Genomic DNA, 25,852 nt, shown 5'->3' on the forward strand with positions numbered 1-25,852 from the left:
AAATAACGAGTAATTAGATCCTTTGTGCTTCTATTTTGTTTATTCATTTATTAATTTACAAAATCTGCAGAGGGAGCAGTCCTGTCATTATGACTGGACAAGTACTTAGAATGTTAAAATAATAAGTTAACAGAGAGATTAATACAAAAAAAAAAAGCACGAACAAGGGATACACTTAGGCCCTTATTCTTGAGTGAGTAGTCCTCCTGACCGTCGCCTTCTGAGTAAGAAGGCTCTCAATCTTCATTACTGCCTGGAAGAGAGTAGGATGAGGAGTATTAGAATCCGGATACACTTTCACTTGCACTTCATGAAAACATTTATAGAAGGAGATCTTGGAAGGGCATTACCTCGACGGCGATAGCGGTTGGTGTGAGGACAGCGACGTCGTCATGTCCCTGTTTACCCGCGAGATCTGCATTAATAAATGACGGCTGCCTCAGTATGTATATTTAGGATTTGTTGAACAAAATGATAGAAAAGAGAGATCCACAAATTCAAATGCTAGTGGAACACACCTTCAAGGCATACCCTCACGTCGGCGTTGGCATATGCATCGCCTCTTTGTTCGGCGAGTGCAGTGAGTCTTGCAAAGGCCTGAATCACAGAAAGTTGCAGGTCATGAACACACAATAATGCGTAAGTTGTATGTGCTACGGTGGAGAAAAAAAAAATTATTTAAGGATCTTGTCAATCTACAAAGTTGAACAAGGTTGGATAAATCTATATTTACCTTTTTATAAGGATCACCAGATTCCTGATGCAAAAGAGGACGAGATGCAGTCCCCACTGCAGCAATCCGTCTTGCTAGAGCGTCCAAAGGAACATCTAACCAGACTGTTATCCCTTGTCTCATGTACCTCCTGATAATTTGGATTATTAGAGCCAGTTTATATACATTTAAGCAAATAATAGATGCAAAAGTAGATTACCAGTTGATTGGTCGGATCACGACACCACCTCCAGTTGCAACAACTAGCCGGCGCATTGAAGACAAGTCTCTTAGCACCTCACTCTAGGGGACAAAGGAAAAGAAAGAGCAAATAAGCAATGCGAGACTAAGCTGACTGATATGAGAAACCATGCTCCTAAAATGCACATTTGTACCATGAGATTTGCAATATAATACCTCATTTTCTCGGAAGAAAGCCTCACTGTGCACCTTGAAAATTTGAGCAACCGATGGCATGCCAACAGCCTGCTCAACCAATTTGTCACTGGAAGAGAAAACACACCATAGTACATTATTGGATATTCTTTGAACGGAGTTTCAGAGAATAGCATTTCCATGACAATTCTACTATTATTTTCATATATTATTGAACAAGCACTACACAAACCTGTCAAAGAAAGAATAACCCAAAACCTCTGCTAATATCTTTGCCACTGTACTCTTGCCTGAGCCCATCATTCCTACATATATTAACCGAAATTACGTTAGCAAACATTAGATATGCAATCTTGTTGCAAAGTTGATTTGAGGTGAAATGGAACTTACCAACTAGATATATGCACCGCCCATTCAAGTGGAAGAGAACATCTTCTGACTTCCTCTGCAGTTACATAAACAATCTTTAGATCAGTGGTGCAAAGGAGCTAATATGGTATCATATATATATCCTTCCAGATCACAGTGCAGTAAAAATTTCAGCTAGCAGAATAAGAGCCTGACCTTTAATGTGAGGGCTTCATCAACTGAGTTATGAAAGATCTCTGTACCTACATGCCATAGAAAAATACAGATAGATTAATTTGAAAGAATAGTGAAGATTTGCCATAAATTAATCAATCATTGTGTACCAGATAGTACATCAATAACATGGCAGTTAAAGCATGTCGAGTTGCTCTACAGTCGAACTACTCAACTAGAAAGTGGCATGCAAGTGTCAAACAATCAATCAAAGGTTCCCAAAGATAAAATATGCATTAACAAGCAAATCAGACACCCACACCCACAAGCAACCAAACCAGTAAACAAGAAAACCAGAAAACAATTCTGAAGTCTATCTCAAGTAACAGGGTTCATAACCCTATAAAATTAAAAGCTTCTTATCCAACCAGCAAATCAATAGCATCAGCCATAAACAAAGATAATAATAAAAAATCTGTCATAAAGTCATTCCCTACCAACAATTAGAATGAGTTACCAGACAGGGTTGACGTTAAGCAATATGTGCGAAATAACTGTGCAGATGTAGCTTTCATGAAATCAGACATTGTGCATGCTCAGCCAAATATCCCTAAAAGAAAAAGAAAAAAGAAACCACTAGATTGTAATTACGCCGTATCATAGGTGTAAAACTTCCTATTTACCACATACTGCAATTGGAAAAATATATCAGCAATCTAAAATTGAAATTTCTTTAGCACCAAAGAATAAATCTTTCAGAGACTGAAGACATGAAAAAAGATATTCCACAGCATTCTCTTGCTATGATGATAAATAGAACTACTACATACTAACTTTATGTTGAATAACCATATGAAGTTTTCCCTAACCATAACCAAAGATACAAAAGAACATGAACCTAAACCATGCACGTACACAAGGGGATCACTCTAAATTTCCTACAAACAACCGCCAAAAAGCGCACACCTTTTCAAGATATTGAAACTTAATTTTGTTAATAGAATAAAAAAAAAGAAGACTCTTCACTATAATCTCTAAATAGAATCAGAGATTTATTCACCAACAATGATTCAATCAAAAAGAAAAAAAAATACCTGCGGAATTCTTGTAACAGCAAGAAATCTTAGTCTCGAGGTTCCCGGATCGAATCAAACCCCGGCTCCGCCGCGAATCTCCCAACCTAATCTTCTGAAACCTCTTCTCCAACAAACCATTCTGAAACCTACACAAACCGATCTCCCTCCTCCCTCCCTTCTCCGACCCGATCCAAGAGCACGATTGCAAGCCGAAAGCGGCGCTGGCAGCCTCCATCACTCGATCAATCCACAGACCGATACACACCAAATAGATAGATAGATAGAGAGAGAGAGCGAGGCTTCTCGAAACCCTGAGATAGCTGGAGATGATAAGCGAAGGCGAATGGCGGATCCCGGCGAAACCCTAGAGGCGCACGATTGCCGGGAATGGTATGCCGAGAGCGGCCAGGGTTCGGGTTAAATGTATAGGCCTCTCGCCGAGAAAGACGCGTTCGAGTAGCTGCGTTCTAAGCCGTAAAACTACATAACTACCCCTGCACAAAATTCTACTCCACATCTATTCTCTGTAATTATCCGGAATCGTTTAAGGTATTTTGGTCAACATGATTTTCGTGTTTGGTGGCTCTGGTGGATGATTCAGATGAGACCCCAACCACCTCTCCCATGCCACGTCGGATTAGAGGGGGGGGGAGGGGGGGGGGGGGGGTTTGGTGGAGACGAGTATTTCAATTTTAATTTTAATTTAATTTTAAAAAAAAGAAAGACAGATTCAAATTCAATGGAAATTTTCAATAACACCCTGCCTTTTTTATCATCTTTTAATAAACACCCCCTTCTAAAGATTTTATAATATGACATATTCCTCCTCTATAATTTTTATACCACACTCTGAGTTAATTAAATCAGCCACTCTCAAATGAAATAGTATTAACTGATAAATATTTTCTTAGAATATTAAAAGTAATTACTGACATACATAAATTATCCTGGATTAGATATGAGGTTCTTGATTTGATGATATAGGCTAAAATTCTCAAGGGTACTTTAGTAATTTAATCAGCAAAGTTATATAAATTATATACTAAGATTAATAGTAGGTAGTCAAAGTAACAATAAATTGTTATATAAAAATTATACTAAAAAGGTCTGGTTATAAAAATCCTAAAAAATATAGGTGCTAACCAGAAATTAAAAAGAAAGACAGGGTGTTATTTGAACATTTCCTAGAAGGAAGGAATCATAATTATTGGCTTATTTGGGTCAAAGAAGGGTTGGTGAAGACTTGAGACTGGAAAACTTTGTCAACTGATTGGTCTTTCATCTGTTGGAGTTGTTGTGAGTTTTTGACCAATTAGACATCCTTTCTAATTTTATTTTTTAACGAAATGGACGACACTCAAATTTATTATTTTTTTTTTCTTTCACCGATAAAAGATTAAATTAAAAAAATTTATATACATAAAATACTAATTTGATCGGTATTTTTACTTAGGGATAAAACACTAATTAGTTCAGCATTTTTGTTAATAACCTCATTTGATAATAAATTTCAGAATTAAGTTCATTTTTTATTAAAAAAAATTATTTTTGATAAACAGTACTAGTTTGGTAAAAACTCATTGTAGTTGCATTTGAAAATTTCAAAATAACACTTTAGAAAGACACCTAAATGCTAACATACTGAGTCAATCATATCATATAATAGAAGTTAAGAGTTCGTTTGGTAGGTATAATAATAATAATAATAATAATAATAATAGTTTTGACCAAAATGCACATAACTGTACATTAGGCATCTATTCTTATCATATGTGCAATATTATCGATAACCCTATTCTCATTTAAACGTTATGCACCAACTAAACGTTAAGGATAGTTCGAATAAGATAGAGATTTACAATGGAATAAAATTGACTAATATACTGTTATTTTAATTTTAATGTTTTGTTGAAAAGATAATGATAAAAGGAAGTGCGTTTAAAGACTTTTGAAAGTTTTTTCAATTTTTTAATTTATAATAATAGATTCTAATAACAATTATAAATATTTTATGTATTGCATATTTAGCATATATTCTTATCTTTACGGTGTAACATTTTGTTTAAAGCTTTTCTTTTATTATTATTATTATTCATGAGCTCGAAGACTAAATATGGATTGGATAAATTGTCAACTCTCCTTAGATATAGAGACACTTAGACTCCATCAAACTTTTAGCTAGTATAATAAGCTGTATAGTCTAGGCTTTAAGTCATGTGTATTGTCGAACAATTGCTCCAAATCAAACGCCACCAAGACTTGCACCAATCCATCACGCTGCTGAGCTGCTCCTCCAAATTAACTGCATCGTTAAGCCATCAACCGAGCGAGCTGTTGAGCTAGCCACTTAGCCACCTAAGATTGGCACCAAGTCATCGCGCTGCTAAGCTGCTCTTCCAAATTAACTGCACCGTTAAGCCATCAATCGAGCGAGCTATTGAACTAGCCACTTAGCCACCCAAGACCTGCACCAAGCCATCATGCTATCGAGCTGCTCCTCCAAATTAACTGCATTGTTGAGCCAGCCACTTAGCCACCAAACTACTAAATAATTTCTTCACAATATTGTTTGGGATTAGAGTTGAACCTATAACCTTTTTAGTTATGGAAAAATTACCTACTAACTATACTAGAGTTGGTTGATTATCGTGTAATATATTCGATCATGTTTACTTGCACAAACAAAATAAAAATCTATTTGAAATATTCTACTTATCAGATGTATTTATAAGGACATAGCAAAGAACCTAGAACAATACAACACAAGTAACACTTATCTCAAAGTGGAATAAGAAAATACTGATAAAAGATGAGTTATCATGGTTTCTTATCACTAACTATCCTTAAAAAAAATTACTATTTATCTCACCCTTCTATTGGATAGTGCGAGAAGAAGATAGAACCGATAAAACATATCTTCTTTTATTGTCTCTATATTCTCACGACAGTCAATAACTTTAGCTTAAAATTTAAGTTTACTTCGACAACAATTAGTCGATGGATCCTCAGTTCTCTTTGATTAGCTTTAATCTTTAGGGCAAATGAGAATCTTACTACATCTCCTGCTCCATTATAATCCCTAATAATTTACTTTCTTTATAAATTATTTCATCTAATCTCATAATTAGGCATCAGCCCATTAATTCTCAGAAAATAAAAGGGGAAAAAAATAAGTGGGCTAGCCTGTCCAATCAGTTGTTAGGTCCTCTTGATTTAAGAACACAACTAATTAATAGATGTGAGTTGTGAACAAACTAAATTTATCTACCAGTAAGAGGTTTCTTTCATGAACCACAAAAGCTTGTTGGTGTGGCCTGAGGTCACATATCAAATGAGCTTAAATAATTGGAATAAGATACTCGCATTAGGTGTGTCCACATAGGCATACCAATTTGATCTTATCCTCTATTTAGATATAATTAATGCTAATTATTTGTGGGTCATAGTCCCCACTATGTTAGCTCCTCCTCATTCATGCTTAATATTCACTGTTAAATTTGCACTGCTCTAAGATGGCTTTAGCCTTAATACAATGTCATTATCAGAGCTAACCAAAATATATGTCCTTAATTTTTAAGGGATAATTGTTGTTTAGCATAAAATCTAGAGTTAAAAATAAATCAAGTTGAAACTTGAGCACACCTAGATCAAGCTTAGCTCAATAATACTTATTAATTATTTGGTTACATATATAATTTAATTTTATTAAGAGTAGAGCATCCAAATTTTAATTCAAGCTTAAATAAATCGGCTCGAATTGAATCTAATCAATTGAAAGCTTAATCTTTTTTTTTTTCAGACTATATTCCAAACTAATTTCAATCCTAGCTAATAATATATAAACTAATCATACTAAAAATAAATCCATGGATTGCAAGAGTTGACTAGTCTCATAGTGTAGAACCGCAAGGTTTGACCAGGTTGACCATTCTTGGGTCAACCCACGACTATCTCATGCGCATGTCAATAATAGTTAATAAGTGGAACTTTAACTGCCGAAGACTTTGACGTTCCCATGCACGTAGAGCCCGGCCTTCCCTTCCACCTACGTAGTTTGAAAATATACTCCGTGGAGAAGAACTAATCTCGGAGTTTGTAGTAGCGTTTGTATCCAAATGCTAAGATCTTATCCAGTGGAAGAAAGAGATGGCATCTAAAGATGGATATTTGAAACTTTGGATTTGTTTTGCAAGAAAAATAAGGAGTAGGGAGGTAGAAGATCAATTGGAATGACATCACTGCAAAGAAAAGAAACACCAGGAGGTAGGAAGTTTATAAATGCATTAATTTAATCCTAAACTTCATTGGCATCCACAGACTCAAATTAATGTCACCAACTGTAGAGGACTTGAGGCTTAAGTGTGGATCATCATATATTAGATTGATATTTTCACAGTCTCTTTATTTATTTATTTAGTTTTACACACTGATCTCCACCTTGCTTATTCGTTACATATTTCTGTTAAAAAATACAATGTGATCCATTTAGACCATATTATTCTTTTTAGAGAGAGAGAAAAAAAGGTAAAATAGATACTAAAGAGGTCATTGTGTAACAAAATATAAACAAAAAGTCTATATAAAAATGAGCGGCAGTTAGAAGTAGGTGTAAATAAGCCCAAAATAAAATACAGCTTGACTTCCTGTCCATGGCATACAAATGGAAGCACCTTCTCGGAGGCAGCGAAGATATTACAGAAGCAACATGGACACTGTGAGATCTAAAAATTAGAAACAACTACGCTATTGATTACTAACAAAATATGGGCGAATAATTTATTATCGATACAAGATGCTCATAAGGCCCAAATGAAAGGGCGGAAAAAAACAAGGCATGTCATTACAAGGGAGATAACAATAATGTTACATAATCTTTAGGCACCATAAGCCGTCACTTTCTGCAAGGACGATAAGGCTTTCTTGCCACACAACCGCTCGTTTATCTGTAACGGTTACTCACTCGATGTTAGGATTCCTAAACTTGTCTAGGTCATTAGCTGCCAAAGCCAAACGGCGAGCGTCTTCTGCTGCCACCTTCTCCGTATTGTTCATTCCATTTCCTTAGCTCGTTCATACTTGTAGCATCATAGGCAACTGAAGCACCCACCTTAATGCAGACAATAAAGTGAGAAACAAGGTTTAGATTGACGACTATCGAATATGTAATTTATGAACCAAGAGAATTTCAATACCTTAGCTTTTGCCTGGATAAAGTCATCCAATTTAAGGGGCCTTAGAGAAGGTTCTCGAAAAGTTACACCTCCCTGAGCAAAAATAAGATGCTTGTATCAGAATCACAAGGCAACAAAACAGGAACAGAGATTTGAGAACTGGGTTGTCAATTTGAGGCCAAAAGTGAGCACAAAGTAATGATGAATTAGCAAAACTAGCAGCTGTTCTCATAAAGAAATCATTATGATCATAGAACCTTCTTTTCTTCTTCCAAAAGTTCCTGAACAGGCCTGTATGCAGCAGCGATGCACAAGTTCTGCGTGAAAGAGTATAAGAGATGAAAATGGAATTACATAAAAGAACAAGCCTGCAATACCAGAGTAGCTTACCTTCAAATCACTTCCTGAATATCCTTCAGTGGAATTAGCAAGTACATCAAGTTTAAAATCCGGTTCAAGATTTTCTTTAGAAAGAAAAATATTTAGGATTTTCATTCGATTCTCTGCATCAGGAAGGTCCACATATATCCTACATAGAAACAAAGAACAACCAATTTATTTTAGTATGAACGAATAAGGTGCACCATTTATCTTGGCTTAGGGCTTCTCTGATGATACCGTCTTGGCAAGCGGCGTATTACAGCATCATCTAGGTCAAATGGACGATTTGTGGCAGCAAGAATAAGGATCCTCTGGCTATCTTTGGATCTAAGGCCGTCCCAAGCTGCCATAAATTCGTTTCGCATCCTTCTTGTTGCTTCATGCTCAAAAGCACCACCTCGAGCACCAAGCAGGCTGTCTACCTGTAATTGTAACAGTCGGTTTATTTAAGAAAAAACAAATGTGCAGGAACTTGATGAAAATATATATATTTAAGCTGTGTTTACAAAAAAAAGAAAAAAAAAAGAAAAAAGAAAAACCAATTCATCACAAAAAATCTGCAAAATAGGGAAGTTAACTATATTACAACGTCACCTCATCAACAAATACAATAACAGGCGCTAGCCGGGTAGCAAAGGAAAATAGTGCCTTAGTGAGCTTCTCAGCATCTCCAAACCACTGTTTTAAGAGGGAGAGGAAGTTAAGCAGTATATCCACAATGGAAACTAACCACACTTGACATACATCTAAACCAGCACTAAGAAAAACTTATTCATCAGGCAGTATCAGAAATGCTATTTGTATCCTGTCAAAATGAATGCAAAGCAACAGGATATCTTCATTATACATAGTAGCAGCAATTTGAATTTGAAAAACAAGGAAGCATATCAGTACTTTAACAGGGACTTGTATGAAGGCTAAAACACATAAAATGGTCCTACTTTTATACAAATCAAGAAGCTCACTTGATTATCATTGATAAGGCTTAATCCTCAGTGAACACTGATCCAACTTCACCTGGGATATAAGAACCAAAATAACATGGGTGGACAGTCTTGAACATAAGTTACCTTGGATGTAAGTGTTGAACCAGTTATGCTAATAAAGTTTGCTCCAGCTTCTGTTGCAAGTGCTTTTGCCAGAAGAGTTTTTCCTGTTCCAGGAGGCCCAAAAAGCAATATACCTTTGCAAGGCTGAAAGAAATTGCAGATAAATAGGTTATCAATTGAAACTGATACTCCAGTGACAATTAAAAAAAAAATTCTTAAAATCCAATATCAATTAGGATATAAAAAGAAGAAAGTTGTGGCATCCTAGTAGGCATGTACAAAGGAAGTTGCAGAAGGTTGGCTCATGCTTAGAGATAGTGAAAAGAATCTACTAGCTTAGACCTTCTCAAACTTGAGTTCTATAAGTCAGAGGCATGGAATGTGCTGATTGACACAGGTTTTGGCATGGGGAGGTATGGGGTGACATGGATCTACATGAATGCATATACAAAGATATCCCTTGGCGTTGAGGCTGATGGGGAACTAGCATGATACATGCCAATCTATGTTGTTTGGCATGCTACTATAGACAAAGAAATTTATATAACAATATCATCTCTGTAAGAGTAAGTTATTAAAATGACAAGTTCTGACCAACATGGTTGGCGGTTCATCACAGGTTGACAAACCCTTGTTCCAAATGGTCCTTAAGGTCTAACAGTGCTCAGCATGGAGCAGCAAGTTGTAGGACTGAAAGGTAAAGGCATGGTTGACACAACTTCATTAGTGAGTCACACAAAATAGTCCAACACCATGAGCAGACACAGGTGGCATAAGTCGACATATGAGAGTACAATATACTTTTATCTGTACAAATAAGGCACTTGCATGATACTGCTAAGAATGGGTCTGCATAAGGTCTGCAATGTGACATGAGATGACAGGAGCTGGCAGAGTAGATTATCAAGGTACTTGCATCACTGCGATAGAGCTAAATATCGTAGGTCCCGATATGAGTAAAACCCTAATTGGCTATTTTCTCCAACATGAGAGAAATACAACATAAAATCACACAGTGACATAGTATGCAAGTTAAATTATAGAAGCAACTTAATAGAATTATACCCTCAACAAATTGCCACGGGTAAAGAGCTCAGGTCTCCTCATAGGAAGTGTGACAAGTTCATCCAATGTTCTCTTTACATCTTCAAGTGCACCAATATCATCAAACTTCACTCCAATTTCATCAGCGGGAACCACCGCTGAAATGAAGTTGCTCTCATACTCATCTTTGGCCAGACTCTGCAGTAAATACAGACCTTATGAGACTATATATGGTAGTGATCAGCTATGATCAAGAAACTAACACAAAGAGTTTAAAGAAAAACTCCTAATTCGTATCTTAGACAGAAAGAATATCACCTTCAGATTATTTGAGGGCTTCTTGGAAGTAGTCTCTTGTTCTTTTAGCCTTGCAATTGCTATATCCAAACTTCAAAACCCAGAGATAGAAGAAGTTCATATATAAAACGAGACATTATCTGATAAAATTATTGCTATGTCAGCAGGCATTACCTTTCACGTGGAATAATTAACCTGTCACCCTTTACATAAGGAAGGACCACAGAGGACAAATAGTGATTTCTAGCCCATCCGACAACTCTCTCAGCTTCTGCAATTACCATTAAAAGGAAGCAACATTTATGAAAAGGTGCCTGTTATTTTTATGTTCTATATAAAGATTAAAGATAGCTCATAATATAAGACAATAACCTGAAGAAATAAAAGGTGGCATCAGACAATAAAAAGGCTAAACAGCTACTGAAAGGAATCATCAAAGAGACACCAGCATGGAGAGTGATCATCCTATTTAATATTTCAAAAAGAGAAAGAAAAGAGAACTTGGTATGACACTCTCTTCAAATACAACATGGTAAGAAATCAAGAACACTTCCCATTTCCCACTCACAAGTCTGTTAGCTACAGTCATAGACATCCAAAATAATTGTCACACATTGGGTTCCTTCCTAGAAAATTGTCTGATTTAAGAGGCACTAGTGAATTCTAGATGCTCTAGTTTTAAAGATCATAACAGATAAAAAGAAGAAAAAACTTCATTGACTACTCAACTATCTTTCTGCTCATATCCTTAATTATCTTGTTCAACTGAAATTAATTAAAGAAAAACATATCAGCCTCAAAACTAACATCTCACCATCAATCATCATCATCAAAAAATTGTCCAAAGAAGTTATTTGCAGCCAATCTCTTTCAGAAAAATTGGGTTCAAGAATAGCCAGCAAGAATGAACTATCCAGCACTTGTCATCAAATTCACAAATAGATAGAAAATTTGATTTCCATTGTCCACTGGACAATTCATATGTCTATTTTCTGTAACATGTTTAGATGTCTTGAGATCGTATGCTAGTCCATTCATGTACGTTGGGACCCAAAATCAGTCCAAGGAATTATCATCTTTAGGATCTGCATACAAGTCAACCATTTTATCCCTATCTGGTTGAAAGGTGTTCTAAAACCAATAACCCCATAGCATACACCAAATGGACAACCAAATTAACTTCAGAATGAAAAGCAGAACTGGAATACTTCAAGAAAAAGGTAAGTAGATTTGTCTTCTTTGTTTTCATTGTTGAGCTTAACTTTGGGCAGCAATAGTAAACTTCTCAATTGTCGACTAACAAACTTTAGGACTATCAGTGCCAATATCTTCACTCTTCAGATAATTAGCTTAACTCCGACTATCAATGGCAACATGTAATCAGATATGTTTTCTGAACTAATATATTCCTTCATATAATTCGCAAAATAAGAACATAGTTTAAGTCGCTATAGGATTATTATGCCTTTGATGCTCAAGAAATTATCCTTGCGATCTAAATCAAAGCTCTTCCAAGGATTATAAATTAATTATTAAAATAATTGTGCCTGAATAAGGCCAAGGTTCCTTTGTCATAAACAGAATTTTTTTCATCACTGTTAAGTTCAACAATTCAGCTACACAACTCTTCTCTAAATTATATAAGCAAAAAAGATCCATCCTGTAACCTTCAGGAATAAAAAATTTTAATCAGACTTCATAGGAAACTGAGGACTAAAAGACTAGGTCCAAATCAGGATGGTTAAATTACAGAACTTCCTTACTTTGCTTTGTCAAGATCACACTATCAGAATTGACATGCAACAGCTCCATACATGACAGCTCATGCTCTTCGAGCACCTATATACATAGAAGCAAAATAAAAGCTGAAGGATTTTACCAGAAAAGGCGAAAAAACCACAGGTCATATGGAAGCATATTTATCACAATCAGAAGCTATATACATCAACTAGTCAATAGATTGAATGAGGTAACACCTTATGCAGTTCTATAAGGTTGTTTCTTGATATTATTATCCTGCTATCCTCTTCAATCTGTTTATTGAAAGCTCTAAGTTGTTCATCATCCTGCACATAGAGAACCAAGTTACTTTTAAATTCAAGAAATAATAGAAAAAGAATTAGCTTAACCAATGCAACACCAGCACGCAAGAGTACCACACTTAGACAAAGCATCAACTGAGGATATAATACAAGAAAAATTAGTTAATAAATATCAAAGGAGATTGTGAATAGCATGATTTCCCAATAAAATTTCTAAAAATATTTTGGTATAAGCAAAATTTGATACTTTGAAAAGTAAAAGGTCTTATTAAGGGGATATGGAATAGCTCTATAAAAAAATGAAAGAAAGAAAATGAACCGCTTGGAGCCTGGGACTGGTACATTCTTCTTTAAGTGTTAGTTCTTCAATATTGTTCCCCAAAAAAGGTGAAAAAAGTGCAATAATTATGGTTATCCCATAACCATTATACATATCCCAATATCAAGCAAACAAACAAATTTCCACTAATTTTTCTATATCACAAGATAATGTGATAATACAATTATTCAAGACATTTCTGATCCTGAATAAAAATGAGTAGAAATTCACATGTAACAGGATTGACCACTAAATACATATCAAGGTAAGCCACGGCACATTAAAAAGTTAGAAACAGGAAGAAGTCCTGAAGCTTAAGAAAAAAACCCAAAAGGAAATAAAAAACTATAATGGATACCTCTGGAAGAGGAAGAAACAGCGTGTTTGTGAAAAGCCTATAGATATCATTAGTTTTTGAAGATTTATTTGCTCTAAGTCCCTCAGTTAGTCGCTTCAATGTCAACGGCTGCAAAACAAGTCAGAATTCCGGGTCAGCAATCACCAATGACAGAAAACAGTACAATAATGATCAGACAGAATCCTTCTCTTGATCATAGTTAGCAACAGAAAGACTTAGTAATAAGTTCCAAATTCAGAAAAGTTGGGAGTTGAAATAGTTGATATGATGCTAAAGTTAAAATAAAGCCATGCAGCAATAATGTTTGAAACATAATCCCTCTTATCATTCAGGCCATATCAAGAAGTAGATATGAAGGAATTCCACAAGAAAAATAATTAAAAGAAATACAATTAGGTAACAAAACATGAGTTAATGTAGATTCATCTAGGAACCAATTAAGGATCCTGCGAACAAATTTCCAATAGCATAATGCAAGTCATCTGATATAACATATTTCATGCCTGAATTGAACTAATTTGGACCATGGTACATTTCATCTAACACTTCTACCTAGAACAAGGATTTGGACCTAGATCATGTGTGCAAAAAGAATTAAAGCTTGAGATGCGACCTATAAGATTCATAAAAAGAAAATCCAATATCCACTTAGATCTCCTCAAACATTCTTCTTTATTGTTTCTTTTCATTTTCTTATTTCTTCCTTGTCCAACTAGGCTCATCCCATGGAAATATGCAACTCCATGGATAATAACAAAAATTTAAAAAGAAAAAAAAACTTTAACCCTGTGGTTCAGACACGACCTAGAGCAACGGTCAGACAATGGAAGAACTTCATCCAGACAGTGCTGGGGAACAGCAGCATGGGACTGGGAAGAATTGAATCCCACACCCATCTGGTGATACTTGTTAGTTTGTCAGAAGTATTATACCTATTCTGACACAGTCTTCCCTACCAAACAAAACTTCTATTTCATAATCTTGCAAACTTTTATCTATTGTTTCCAACTACTAAGCAGTTTCAGATTCTTAAATCATATTCAAAATGACATTACATGATCATGGAAAATGTTGCATTGACACCAATATTTTTTAAGAACAATTAGTACGAGTATATAAGCTTATACAGGGAAAAGTAAGGGACTATGCTAAGCATATCAGCCTCAAAGATGGAAAGACCTGAGGAAAAGAGAAAACTACTAACTGAAGTTCATGAAAAGAGAAGGGCATAAGTTTAACATTTAAAAAACTGATTTAAAATCTCGCACTTAATTTGCTGGTCATGGAGGTACTGTCACAAATGCATTAGAACAAAGCAAACAAAATTTGAAATGAAGGATTTCTTATTTGAATGAGGAAGAAATTACCAGCCGAGCTACGCGACCAAGATGAGGGAGCACCATAGTCTGCAGGAGTAATATACACAAGGAAATGTCAGACATATGGTAGAGGAGTATGAAAGGTACTATGATATCACTAAAAGTCTGATCAATCTCACATATTTCTCTTTCTCCCTCGGTGCTGTGTCCACTTTGTTCTGTCCACAAATCAAAACGACAGGTCCTGTAAGTTGTTCAAGCATTTCCTCTACCTTATGAATAAACTCTCTGCGATTTGCTTTTGGAACTGCTCTTAATAACCACTGGGAACTGTCTGGAAAGTAGACAATAATTGGGTGTAGAGATGACAAAACCTGAGAAGGCGAGCAGTAAAAATAAGCCGTAGCCAAGAAATAGGAAAATATCATATACATAATCATAAACAAAGCATATAAAAATCTTACTAGAAACCAGTATAGATGGGTAATCAAACAGAGATTCAGTTACATAAGAAAATAACAGACACCTCATATAGATGAAAAGGATACAGAAACTCAGAAAGTGGATGACATCAAGAATATCACCTCACAAAGTGCTTCAATCGCAATGTACCAATCTTCTGCCTGAGTATCGAAATCGTGCACGATATCCTGAACTAAAAAGCAGCAGAAATTGAGTTACATATGCATAACATGATATGTTTATTATGGCAAAAGCAAATATCTCAAATACAATAACTTTTTTTGAGAGACTTAGAAACAATAAATGATCAGATTTTACTACCAAAATGTGACCAGGTAAATAGAAAATGCAAGTAACAAGCATTCTTATCTAATAGATTAATTAAAAGGGAAAATCATAAACAAATAACAAAAATATTGTTAAAGATTAGTAGCCAAATCAGCACTGATATATTTGTAAGCCATTTCTCCAAATAAAGATAAACTCCTTTAGTGCGTGCCTAGTGTTATATCTTTTAAAGTTTTAATAGCCTTTTCCACGCTTGGGAAAAAAGAGCTGTGTTTAGGCAGTGAAATAAAAAAAAAAAAAGAGTAAGTAGTGTTAAAAGGATAGAAACACTGAAAACTATGAATAGGCATAATGTGCTTGAAAGAAAGAAATAGTGTAGAATAGAAGCATACTATCAACCCAATAGACAGAAGATTTTGCATTGTGTTCCGTGATGCTCTCATTCTTATTGACATCCTCCATTTTGTTCTCAGGACTGTCAAAAATGACAGCTACTTGATCCCCATTGATCTCATATACTTCACCACGCTGTCCATTTGACAGAGTCCTGCAAGATTTTGATGATCCAAGATTACATTAGAGGCTAAAAGTGAAGCAAAATTAGGAATATCAAAAGGACATTCTCTTGATTAAATATTACGTCAAAGAATGGATAGCCCGAGACAGGATATAGCTGTTTCAGATCTAAAGCTTTGCAAATTTCACTATGCACAAGAAGAAACCGATAACAATTAAGACACTCTCTTTTATGAGAACTGTGAGAGTAAAATTTGGATCAACAAAATAGGTTCAGAAAGTGAAAAGAACAGATTGAGACCAGGTACACAAATGCCGAAGATACATTTGATGATAAATCAGGGAAATGAAAAGAAAAGAGAAGAAAAGGGGACATAGGACACTTTCATGCTGTAATCTTTTATATATGCTCATAAAAGAACTTGTAGCAAGAGCTGTTATCCCAAGTCACAATTTTACAGCTCATATTCCTCCAACCTTTGATAAATTAATGACGAATTTGGTTTAATAAAAAAGGCCACAGCTACTGATTAAATAATTAACTGAATATAATGTCATGTATCATATAAAAGCTGAAAAAAAACTTAACAACATGGAGTTAAAGAAAGTCATTTATCCTGCTCTCAAGCAGAAGGCCTAGAAATCTAATTAAAATATTCTACCAATAGGGGCACATATCTAGGAAAATTGCCTTCTGAGCCAGATCACCATCTAAGTTATCCTATGTTGTAGGGAAGACTTACACACCCACCTGCCACTAATAAAAGTATAGGCATTTGTGGAGCCATCAGGAGTAGGTACTTTCCCCAATATGATCCTGTGATACAATATATATGCTAACAATCAGGATAGAATACAAAAGAAGCTCAATGATGTGGGACGAAGATGAGAAGGTCGTTGACTATCATATTCAGAAAAAAGAAAAGGAAGAAGACGAATCTCTTATCTCTCATTGTAACCCTAAGAGATATAGATGCAATACAAAAGCCAGCCAAATAATTTGAATGAGGTAAATCAACTTTAGTTCTTGTTTCATTCAGACTTCAAATATGCGTCACTCTCTAAAATCAATTCCAAATGGAGCAAAATCTTCCTTTGATTTTGTTTTCTCAGTATCACTAAATCATAAATGTAACATAAGCATTGATTGTAGCATTTTTTTTATCAAAATGGAAATGGCAAGTAATGCACATAAAGAAGTGAATGGCCAAATTGGCTTTTTAGAATAGAGTAATAAACTTTGTACTAAGTTTCCGATTAATTTCAATTGTACAACACTTTCACTTGCTTGTCATAAGTTTAAGCTAAGTACAATGCCCAAATAAAATAAAAATGGTAACAAGGAATTTTTTTTTTATCTCACCCATGAAAGTGACTAACATGAATGCTCTAGAAAGTCTCCCATGCAGCACATAGGAGTGGCAGAGGTAAATATTAAATAGACTCAAAAGCAACATAATTGAGGATCCTACATGCAGCCTACCAGCCGCCATATGCATATGCGCCTGTTCATGCTACAGTATGCACTGTAATGCATCAGTTGTAGTCCCAGAATTTTTTAAAGTCCTATTGTAAGCTTTCAGGCTTCACAGCCCTGTTTCATTGAAACATAAAACAATTAACTTCCAGAAGCTTTCAGCTAAAAAGTACAATGTTTCAACACATTATTTAGTACTTAACTGTAACAAATTTATGAGTAACAATTATCTGGGATCAGATTATTCTTTAAATTACTGCAATCGCAGATGCCCTCCTAGTCTCCTGGGCATTTGGCCTATGCCTTGAAGGAAAATGGACCTATACAATTTCAATCTTTAACTATTAACAACAGCCCTCAGAGATTGTTGATCAGACACAGGGATCATCTTACATACGTCCATCTAAAGGCATTCATGCACATTTTCGACAATAAGAAAAATTCCAGGTTGAAGATTGAAAAACCAAGATAGTCTGACAACCAGAAAAAAAAATGCACAAAAAAATAGTAATTCCAATAAAGAATAATTAATTTCCAATAGACCACAAGAAAAGAAGTTGCACAATCATTCATAGTCAAACTAAAATCAATAGTTGTGTAATAAACACCTGTGATCAACTTCAACAGCCACTGAAGCCCCAACATACTTCACCCTGTCTCCTGAAAATGAGATGACAGAATGTGCTAATTGCTAAGCATGCATGTAGAACCTAGAAGGAACAATGTGTCGCAATTATAAATTTCTTGCAACTCAACCACAGGAAGGAAATGGAATACATAAATCATAACCTAAAATAGGTGCATTGGAAGCTGGTATGAGTAAACAAAAAGTAAACCAGCAGCAAGACGAAAAATGCCTGCACATACTTATGTATCATACCAAGAAAGCTAGAAAAAAAACATCTCCCAACTCAGGGGCTAATCAAGTGGATTAAAAGACAAGTTGCCAAAGATGGTGACACATAAAATTACAGAAGTATTCTGTAAAACTGCACAGATCTTTTGAATTTTGATATTGCTATGCTCAAGAAGGGCTGTATATAAAGTCATCAGAAATGAAAAAAAAAATTCACATAATTGAATTATATAAGTTTCAGTGAAATGAGAATGATGTGGCCTGAGTATGTTTGCATTAGAGAATTACCATAAAACAAGAGTAACAGTGGAATATGTAAAACAAGAATACCAGAAAAAGGAGCAGAACACATTACCCTTTCCGAGTGGCCTTTTTGACTGCTCCGATGACTCAACAGTCTCTGATGTTTCTGACACTTCAGAACTCTCTGATTCTCCAGCAAGTGTCTAAAACATATGGGAACATAAGCAAATATTGCCACACTAAAAGCACACGAATTCTCTTAGAAAATATTAGAGTTTGAACTCGTTTTACTAAATTGCGGCACTAGTAAATTTCTAGTTCATGCAGTAACAAAATATATGATGTATTAGGCCTTCTAACTAACAAGACAACAAGCTCATATAATCGAAAGGTAGGTAAGAATCTTGTTGAAGCTAAACCTCAATTGTCACTCCACACAAATAAAGTTCTTTTAGCCTCCAATCCTCACAAATTATCTCTAGATAATTTTCCAGTGATTCCTTATGTTATAAGGAAATATGGTTTGATGACAATCTGAGACTATAATAATATTACTTCGTCTTGAGGCTATAATAATATTACACATTCTAAGTATCTTCAAGCAAATGCCAAACAATGACCTAACATTACATAGAATTTTATATACTTTATTCAACAAAATCATAAAGGCTTCTAAAATTAGAGATAAATGCATAGGATCTGGATATAATTATAAGTAGATAATATTCTTTTTCTTTTCTATGAATTATGCTCTTTAAGATATTAGCTCGCACTTCAGTACACACACTAAATGGAGCCATCCTCGGACCCACATTCATCTTCAATAATCAACCATTAGTATCTCATAGCAATATGGACGCTATTCATCCTCCACAGTATCTTCAACAATCAAAAAAAAGCATGCAGCTCATATTCATAATGTAGGATTATACGGATGAGTCAAATTAAATAAATTAGACTAGCATGTCTTGGAGAGGATGCATATAAATTTCTATTAGGCTATAATCTATTAGTACCATGATATCAACAGAAGCAAATTGCAAAACTTAGGCTTCAATATGGAGATGATATATAATCTGCTCGTGATATTCAACAGTTCAAAGTTCAAACAAGTCAAGTAGATATTCTTGATAAGTATTAAGTACTGTTTGACAAATAGTTTCTTACTTTGGCAAGTTCCTCAATGCTGCATGGGATAAGCTTCTTGATGGCTTCTGCGGATACTTCTACAGAATCATCATCACTTTCATTTGATTTAGCTTCATTACTACTTGTCCATTCTTCTTCATTGCTTGCATCATTCTCATCTTCAATTTCTGACTCTGATGTACATTCTTCCCCTGATTCTGCATTTTCATCCTCAGTCTCGCCTTCTGAGGTACAACCTTGCCCAAAGTTCTGCAAATTTTAGGCACAGAGTAACATATTTTTTAATCAAAAGAAAAGAACATACTATAAAGGCAGAAGTTTATGAATGAAGGCAAAAAGTACATCTAAACCAGCAACAGACTAACAGTACAAGGGGAAAATTCCATTGCTCTTACATAAGGAGCTAGTATACTGCTGTCAAGGACCAGCAACGGAACCTGTAATTCACGAGCCAAAGCTCTGACTAATCTTTCCCTGTATAGCTCAGTTCCTATGGACAGCAAGAAGAAGTGAGATACTGACCTGACCTGTTAACAATTAATAGACAACATATACAAAGACATAGAAAGGGCACTTCATGGATTTTCCACAAAAACAACCTGGGATGCTCTGAAGCAATATGCTTCCACCGGAGGAAGCCAGGCGAGCACCGTAGGATGATGTGAAATGTTTGTGTCTCAGATGGGAAGCAGCACATTCCACCAACAAGCGCTTCACATGCTCACTTTATGGCAACAAGACATGGTAAAAGTCAAATCATAGAATGGTACATCATCCTAAACATACAGTATATGGAGAAAATGTACGTACTTAATGTAGTAAGGAAAATTGTCCCACGAAAGTGTGATCTTCTCCCATGGAATAACTCTTCGCAAAAACTCATTTTTGAACCTCTCCTGCTTGGATAAAAAGGGGGATTCTCTCTTCTTACAATCAATTGAAAACTTCTCACTATTGAGCCACTCCTGTTGGTCATGTTCCCCAATCCTTGCATGCTCATTGAGATTCCGTGAATCAGTTACACTCTCCTCTTTCCTAGCCTTAGCTTTATCAAAATCCTTGGCATCTTTAACTGGTACATCTTTGCCCTCACTAGCATTATTGCCATCACCTTTGGAGCTGTAAAATCTAATTGAACCATACAAATAGCGCAAACTATACCTCTCACCAAAATCTATGCCACAATTGCCTGGTAGGGAAAGTGGAGGTAGGCTGAATTTTCCAAAGGCACCAAATTTCACCAGTTGGTCTATACAGAAAACACCTCTGTTGTAACAACATTGTGAAATATCTCTTCTTGATGATCTAAATGGATAACCTGACTGTCCAACTAAATAAACCCAATTCTGGCTTCTTAACTTTAACCTCCTGGCATACATTGCAGCTTTATAAAACCAGAAGAAAATCTATTTCATCCTCAATAATGTCATGACTAGGGCGATTATTACTCTAAAACATGTAAATTATCTGCACAGGAAACAAAAGAAATGAAAAGTAGTTCAACCAAAAAGAAAAGAAAAATCTATAGCCCTTCTAGGAGAAAACTAACTGACGTCAGTGTGATGGTTTCAAGTTCAAATTGCTAAAAAGTTTCGATTTTTCGTCACATGAACAACGTGTAAACCAGTTACAGTCATAACCATTACTTGCATGAATCAAAGCTAAACAACAACAGGTGAACAGGAAAGAAGTTAGCCCAAGCTTCCTTCTTTGACGCAATTGAATAGCAAAAACGTCTCAAAATACAGAACTTTTCCAGAAAATGGATGTAAAAACGAGTCGGGTATCAACGTCAGGGCAGGCGAAAGCTACTAGGAATCACATTAGCAACGAACAAACGAGTAATGGCCAATACTTCCGTGAGTCAAAGATACAAAGCAGCAGATACAACCCTCCTTCTGCTCAAATCGATAGCAAAGAGTCTCAAGCGAGAGAGAATTCCAACTACGGATCCAACAACAAGTTGGCATCTAAAGAGAAACCCCAAAATATCGTGCAAAAGGGAAAAGAATCGAACCTTAGGAGAAGGTTTTCCCTTGCGTATCAATTCTTTCCCCTGCTATTTTCCTCTCTTTCTTGGGGGAGGAGAGAGGGATCGAGAATGGAACTGGGCGTTGGGCTTTTACCAAACGAGAAGAGGCGGCGGATCTTGTAAATTGGCCTTTATAGGCCCAATACTCTAATGGAGCCCAAATTTAGTTGATCCATGGGCCACTTAATACCTAGAAAGTGTTGGTGTTTGAATAGCTTCCTCCGATTAAGTGGAGACTACCCACGAATAAGCACCCTTTATTCCGATCACCACCCTCTTCTAATGGCGTACTTGGACCCCTTATTCCACCGCTGCACATCCTTCTCCCACCTCAAGCAGCTCCACGCCCACCTCCTCACCTCCAACCTCTTCCAAACCCACCCTTCCTTTCGTATCCAACTCATCGAGCTCTCCTCCCTCTCCTCCTTCGCCTCCCTTCCGTACGCCCTCGCCGTCTTCGGCTCAGTCCTCCACCCCACCACCAATGACTACAACGCCGCCCTACGCGGACTCGCCGCCGGCGACAACCCTACCGCCGCCCTCTCCCTCTACTCCCGCTTCCTCCTCCTCTCCCCTCCCCGCCCCGACGCCCTCTCCCTCTCCTTCGCCCTCAAGGCCTGCGCTCGCTGCTCCCACCTGTTCTTCTCCCTCCAGCTCCACGGCCAGCTCCTCCGCCTCGGCTTCTACGCCGACCACCTCCTCCTCACTACTCTCCTTGACTCGTACGCTAAATCCAGCGACCTTATGAGCGCACGCAAGCTGTTCGACGAAATGCCGCAGCGAGACATCGCTACCTGGAACGCGCTTCTCTCCGGTCTCGCGCTCGGGGACGAGCCCCACCTCGCTCTCGACCTCTTCCGCCGCTTGCGTTCCTCCTTCCCTTCCCTCCCCAAGCGCGAGGAGCCGAACTCCATAACCGTCGTCGCGGCGCTCTCGGCGTGCGCCCAGCTCGGCGCCGTCCGCGAGGGCGCGGCGGTGCACGACTTCGCACGGTTACGCGGGTTCGACGCCGACGTCCGCGTCAGCAACGCCCTTATTGACATGTACTCCAAGTGCGGTTCAGTCGACCACGCCGTCGACGCCTTCCGCTCCATAAAAGAACCCGACCGCACTCTCGTCTCCTACAACACCGTCTTACTAGCCCTCTCCATGCATGGCCGTAGCCGCGACGCTCTTAACATGCTCGACGAAATGCCAAGCACTCTGCAGCCCGACGCCGTCACCTACCTCGCCGTCCTCTGCGGCTGCACTCACGCAGGGCTCGTCGACGACGGCCTCCGCGTGTTCCGCTCCATGCGCGTCCAACCCAATATGAAGCACTACGGCGCCGTCGTCGACCTCCTCGGCCGCGCCGGCCGGCTCGACGAAGCGCACGAGACCATCCTCTCCATGCCCTTCGCCCCGGACGCAGTCCTCTGGCAGACCCTCCTCGGCGCATGCAAGACGTACGGCGACGTCACCCTCGCCGAACTGGCGGCGTCCAAGCTCGCCGAGCTGGGTTCCAACGTCGACGGCGACTACGTGCTCCTTTCCAACGTCTACGCCGCGAAGGCCAGGTGGGCCGACGTGGGCCGAGTCCGCGACACAATGCGGACAAACGACGTGAGAAAAATCCCGGGGTTTAGCTACACGGAGATCGATGGAGTAGTGCATAAGTTCTTGAACGGGGATAAGGGGCACGATAAGTGGAGGGAGATATACCGGGAATTGGAAGATATCGGGGCCCGGATAGGAGAACTCGGATACGAGCCGGAGACTAGTAATATATTGCACGATATCGATGAGGAGGAGAAGCAGCATGCTTTATACCACCATAGCGAGAAGTTGGCGATAGCGTTCGGACTTATCAGCACTAAGCAAGAAGAGACTATTCGGGTTATTAAGAATTTGAGGATATGCAAGGATTGCCATGAGGTGGCTAAGCTGATATCGAAAGCTTATCGGAGAGTTATCGTGGTGCGGGATAGGGCGAGGTTTCATCGGTTCGAGGATGGGGAGTGCTCATGTAGAGATTACTGGTGAGTTTTTTTGTTTTTTAAAGCCTAATTTGGTCTAAATTTATTCATTGATTTTGTTAACCGATTAGCTTATATCTCTTTCTAATCCAGAATATATATATATATTCACTTGTGAAATAGGAATATGCTTATTCTATATTAAGTCTCTAGTATACTAGAAGGTAAGATGTTGTGTGGGAACTAAACAACATCTTACCTTCTAGTATACTATTTCAACATTCTCTCATATTTTATTCCATACAACTTTATAAAATTCATTTATTAATAACCTAATATTATAATTTTATCATTTAAAGTGATAATATATAATTGCTAGTCATATTAGCTACAGTTACTATCTCCTCTCTCTCTCTTATCTCCAAATGTTGCCCCATATACCCACACCGTGCAAGGTAACCAATGCCCTCAAGCAATCTGGACCACTCCTCCAAGCCCTCTAGCAACCCACCATCGGTCGCGACGTCTCCGTCGTCGCCAAGACCACCTGCGACGAGATCATCGGCTCCCCCTTCTCCGTCGTCTGCAAGAAGCTTGCGTTCGACCTCCTCGCTCGCTCAACCTTACCCCTGACCTCTACAATGTACTCATCTCCGGCCTCTGATCCAATATCTCTTTCCCCAACCTCGAGGTCTCCGTTGCGGCCCTCTCCTTTCTCTTTCCCTCCTTTTCCACTTCCTCCCTGGCCTCCCCTCCAACTCCCACGCTGTCCTTATCGCTGCATTGACCTCCCCTTCCCCATCCCTCTGCCTCATCGTCATCCTCGCCCGCAACGATCTCATTCTCCTTCTGTCGTCGTTGCCTTCCTCTTTTAAGAATTCGGAAGTCGAAATTGGTTCTGGCCTATTAGGATGTCCATCAGAGGTGACAAAATGGGGAACGTTGATTGGGTGGCGACGATAATCGCCGAGAGCAAAGCCAAAGGTGGGATGTTGGTTTTGGCCTCAGATTTAGTCGCAGACATAGAAGAAGAAGAAGAATGAAGGGGAAAGGAACGATAGATCTGGGTTCGATAGCATCAACGAACACTCGAATGTGAGGTTATAATCCCGTACAATGCAAGGTAATACCCTTCACTCCGCAGTAGGAAGGGCCCATACTATTTACTATTTAACATATAGTCAAGGGTGTTTTCATCATTGAGTTTAAAACATCACCAATTCCTAATATAATTTTATTATTTTAATATCAACTTTATATAATTATTATATCTTATATTAATATTGAACTAAACATTAGAATAACTTATACTAGTATCAACTTTATACATATTCTACCCTTATTTTATAAGTGAACTGTGGCTAAATATATTATGGTATGTTTAAAAGATATTTTAAAAAATCTCTAGCATATTGTTCAATTATAGAGACCAAAGTTACATGAACATGGCTTACTTTTGGATGTTATTATTGCATCAAGTGAGACATCTTTTGCGAGGAAAAAAGGTCATCTATGGATCTGGTCCTCTCTACATAGCTACCTCATGGCCATCTCAATGCCAATGCTCTCTCTCTCTCTCCCAAATATATTCTACCACTCACCTTTATCTTCACATGTCATGCATACAAGAGGACCATATTGGAGTCCTCCTTTTCCTTGGGCAAAACAATGCATCTTTCCCCAAGAACTAGATTTATTCCATGTTGCCCAAATTAATGGAAAGAAAGAAAAAGTTCATGGCAAACAATGGTGTGACATAATTCTACTTGGAATTTGGAAGCATGTGAAGGAAGTTGCTGCCATTATTAATTACACTGTCCTTAATTCATATAGGAAATTAATAAAGGTTTAGTTAATTAAACTTCCATGATGCTTGTTTGGCTGAAGAAAAAAAACAATTTCAAATCAAAATAGTATAAATTTCATGCCAATATAGTATGTTCATGAAGAGAGAATACAATACATGCACACCTCATTAATCTTTCAATGATTGTTGTTATCTCTTAATTAACTCCCTGGCTCTACCTCTGTAGTGGAGGAGGACTACTACTACTACTACTACTACTACTACTTCCTTACTTACAACTATTATTATTTTTAAATAACAAATATACTACAAAATACATCTTAAACAATAAACATATTATTATTAGAAGCTAAGTTATCCTATATCAAATGTGGGAGGGTT

At 37.4% G+C, this 25,852-nt stretch overlaps 3 protein-coding genes across 5 annotated transcripts; 1 reads left to right on the top strand and 2 right to left on the bottom strand.

Annotated features, from left to right (window-relative positions):
• On the bottom strand, positions 1 to 3,122 carry LOC140760620 (shikimate kinase 2, chloroplastic-like). 2 transcript variants are annotated; one of them, XM_073097651.1, is made up of 10 exons: positions 2,148 to 2,601; positions 1,673 to 1,719; positions 1,499 to 1,553; positions 1,341 to 1,413; positions 1,130 to 1,217; positions 933 to 1,015; positions 734 to 863; positions 519 to 597; positions 351 to 415; positions 1 to 253 (listed from the first exon to the last, which is right to left on the bottom strand). In XM_073097651.1, the coding sequence occupies exons 1-10, from the start codon at positions 2,215 to 2,217 to the stop codon at positions 176 to 178; spliced, it is 768 nt and encodes a 255-aa protein (XP_072953752.1). In that variant the 5' UTR covers positions 2,218 to 2,601; the 3' UTR covers positions 1 to 175. The 2 variants fall into 2 exon arrangements, with proteins under 2 accessions (XP_072953752.1, XP_072953751.1); XM_073097650.1 differs by lacking the exon at positions 2,148 to 2,601 and adding an exon at positions 2,725 to 3,122 and having other exon boundaries at positions 2 to 253.
• Positions 3,123 to 7,288: 4,166 nt separating this feature from the next.
• LOC140760001 (uncharacterized) lies at positions 7,289 to 21,802 on the bottom strand. Of its 2 annotated transcripts, XM_073096757.1 has the most exons (25): positions 21,695 to 21,802; positions 20,488 to 21,144; positions 20,277 to 20,401; positions 20,073 to 20,167; positions 19,696 to 19,926; positions 18,641 to 18,731; positions 18,038 to 18,089; positions 16,704 to 16,769; positions 15,829 to 15,983; positions 15,271 to 15,341; positions 14,866 to 15,060; positions 14,735 to 14,773; positions 13,368 to 13,475; positions 12,625 to 12,714; positions 12,412 to 12,487; positions 10,823 to 10,919; positions 10,670 to 10,739; positions 10,373 to 10,549; positions 9,329 to 9,451; positions 8,853 to 8,936; positions 8,496 to 8,680; positions 8,268 to 8,406; positions 8,135 to 8,194; positions 7,899 to 7,970; positions 7,289 to 7,813 (listed from the first exon to the last, which is right to left on the bottom strand). In XM_073096757.1, the coding sequence occupies exons 2-25, from the start codon at positions 21,054 to 21,056 to the stop codon at positions 7,700 to 7,702; spliced, it is 3,084 nt and encodes a 1,027-aa protein (XP_072952858.1). In that variant the 5' UTR covers positions 21,057 to 21,144; positions 21,695 to 21,802; the 3' UTR covers positions 7,289 to 7,699. The 2 variants fall into 2 exon arrangements, with proteins under 2 accessions (XP_072952858.1, XP_072952859.1); XM_073096758.1 differs by lacking the exon at positions 16,704 to 16,769.
• Positions 21,803 to 21,845: 43 nt separating this feature from the next.
• On the top strand, positions 21,846 to 23,842 carry LOC140760002 (pentatricopeptide repeat-containing protein OGR1, mitochondrial-like). The gene has a single exon (XM_073096759.1). The coding sequence runs from the start codon at positions 21,884 to 21,886 to the stop codon at positions 23,729 to 23,731; it is 1,848 nt and encodes a 615-aa protein (XP_072952860.1). The 5' UTR covers positions 21,846 to 21,883; the 3' UTR covers positions 23,732 to 23,842.
• Positions 23,843 to 25,852: the final 2,010 nt, after the last annotated feature.

The sequence above is a fragment of the Typha angustifolia genome, chromosome 5 (genome assembly GCF_048772165.1).
Source record: "Typha angustifolia cultivar Huaian chromosome 5, ASM4877216v1, whole genome shotgun sequence".
NCBI lineage: Eukaryota > Viridiplantae > Streptophyta > Magnoliopsida > Poales > Typhaceae > Typha > Typha angustifolia.

Excerpts from the sequence above, each read along its gene's own strand:
- LOC140760620 (XM_073097650.1), bottom strand. The coding sequence starts at position 2,941 with ATGGAGGCTGCCAGCGCCGCTTTCGGCTTGCAATCGTGCTCTTGGATC. Across the intron at positions 1,554-1,672 it reads ATGAAGCCCTCACATTAAAG|AGGAAGTCAGAAGATGTTCT; the intron begins GTCAGGCTCTTA and ends ATGTAACTGCAG. Across the intron at positions 1,016-1,129 it reads CTTTCTTCCGAGAAAATGAG|AGTGAGGTGCTAAGAGACTT; the intron begins GTATTATATTGC and ends TTTGTCCCCTAG.
- LOC140760001 (XM_073096757.1), bottom strand. The coding sequence starts at position 21,056 with ATGTATGCCAGGAGGTTAAAGTTAAGAAGCCAGAATTGGGTTTATTTA. Across the intron at positions 14,774-14,865 it reads CGAGGGAGAAAGAGAAATAT|ACTATGGTGCTCCCTCATCT; the intron begins GTGAGATTGATC and ends TTACTCCTGCAG. Across the intron at positions 8,681-8,852 it reads TTATTGTATTTGTTGATGAG|GTAGACAGCCTGCTTGGTGC; the intron begins GTGACGTTGTAA and ends TTACAATTACAG.
- LOC140760002 (XM_073096759.1), top strand. The coding sequence starts at position 21,884 with ATGGGCCACTTAATACCTAGAAAGTGTTGGTGTTTGAATAGCTTCCTC.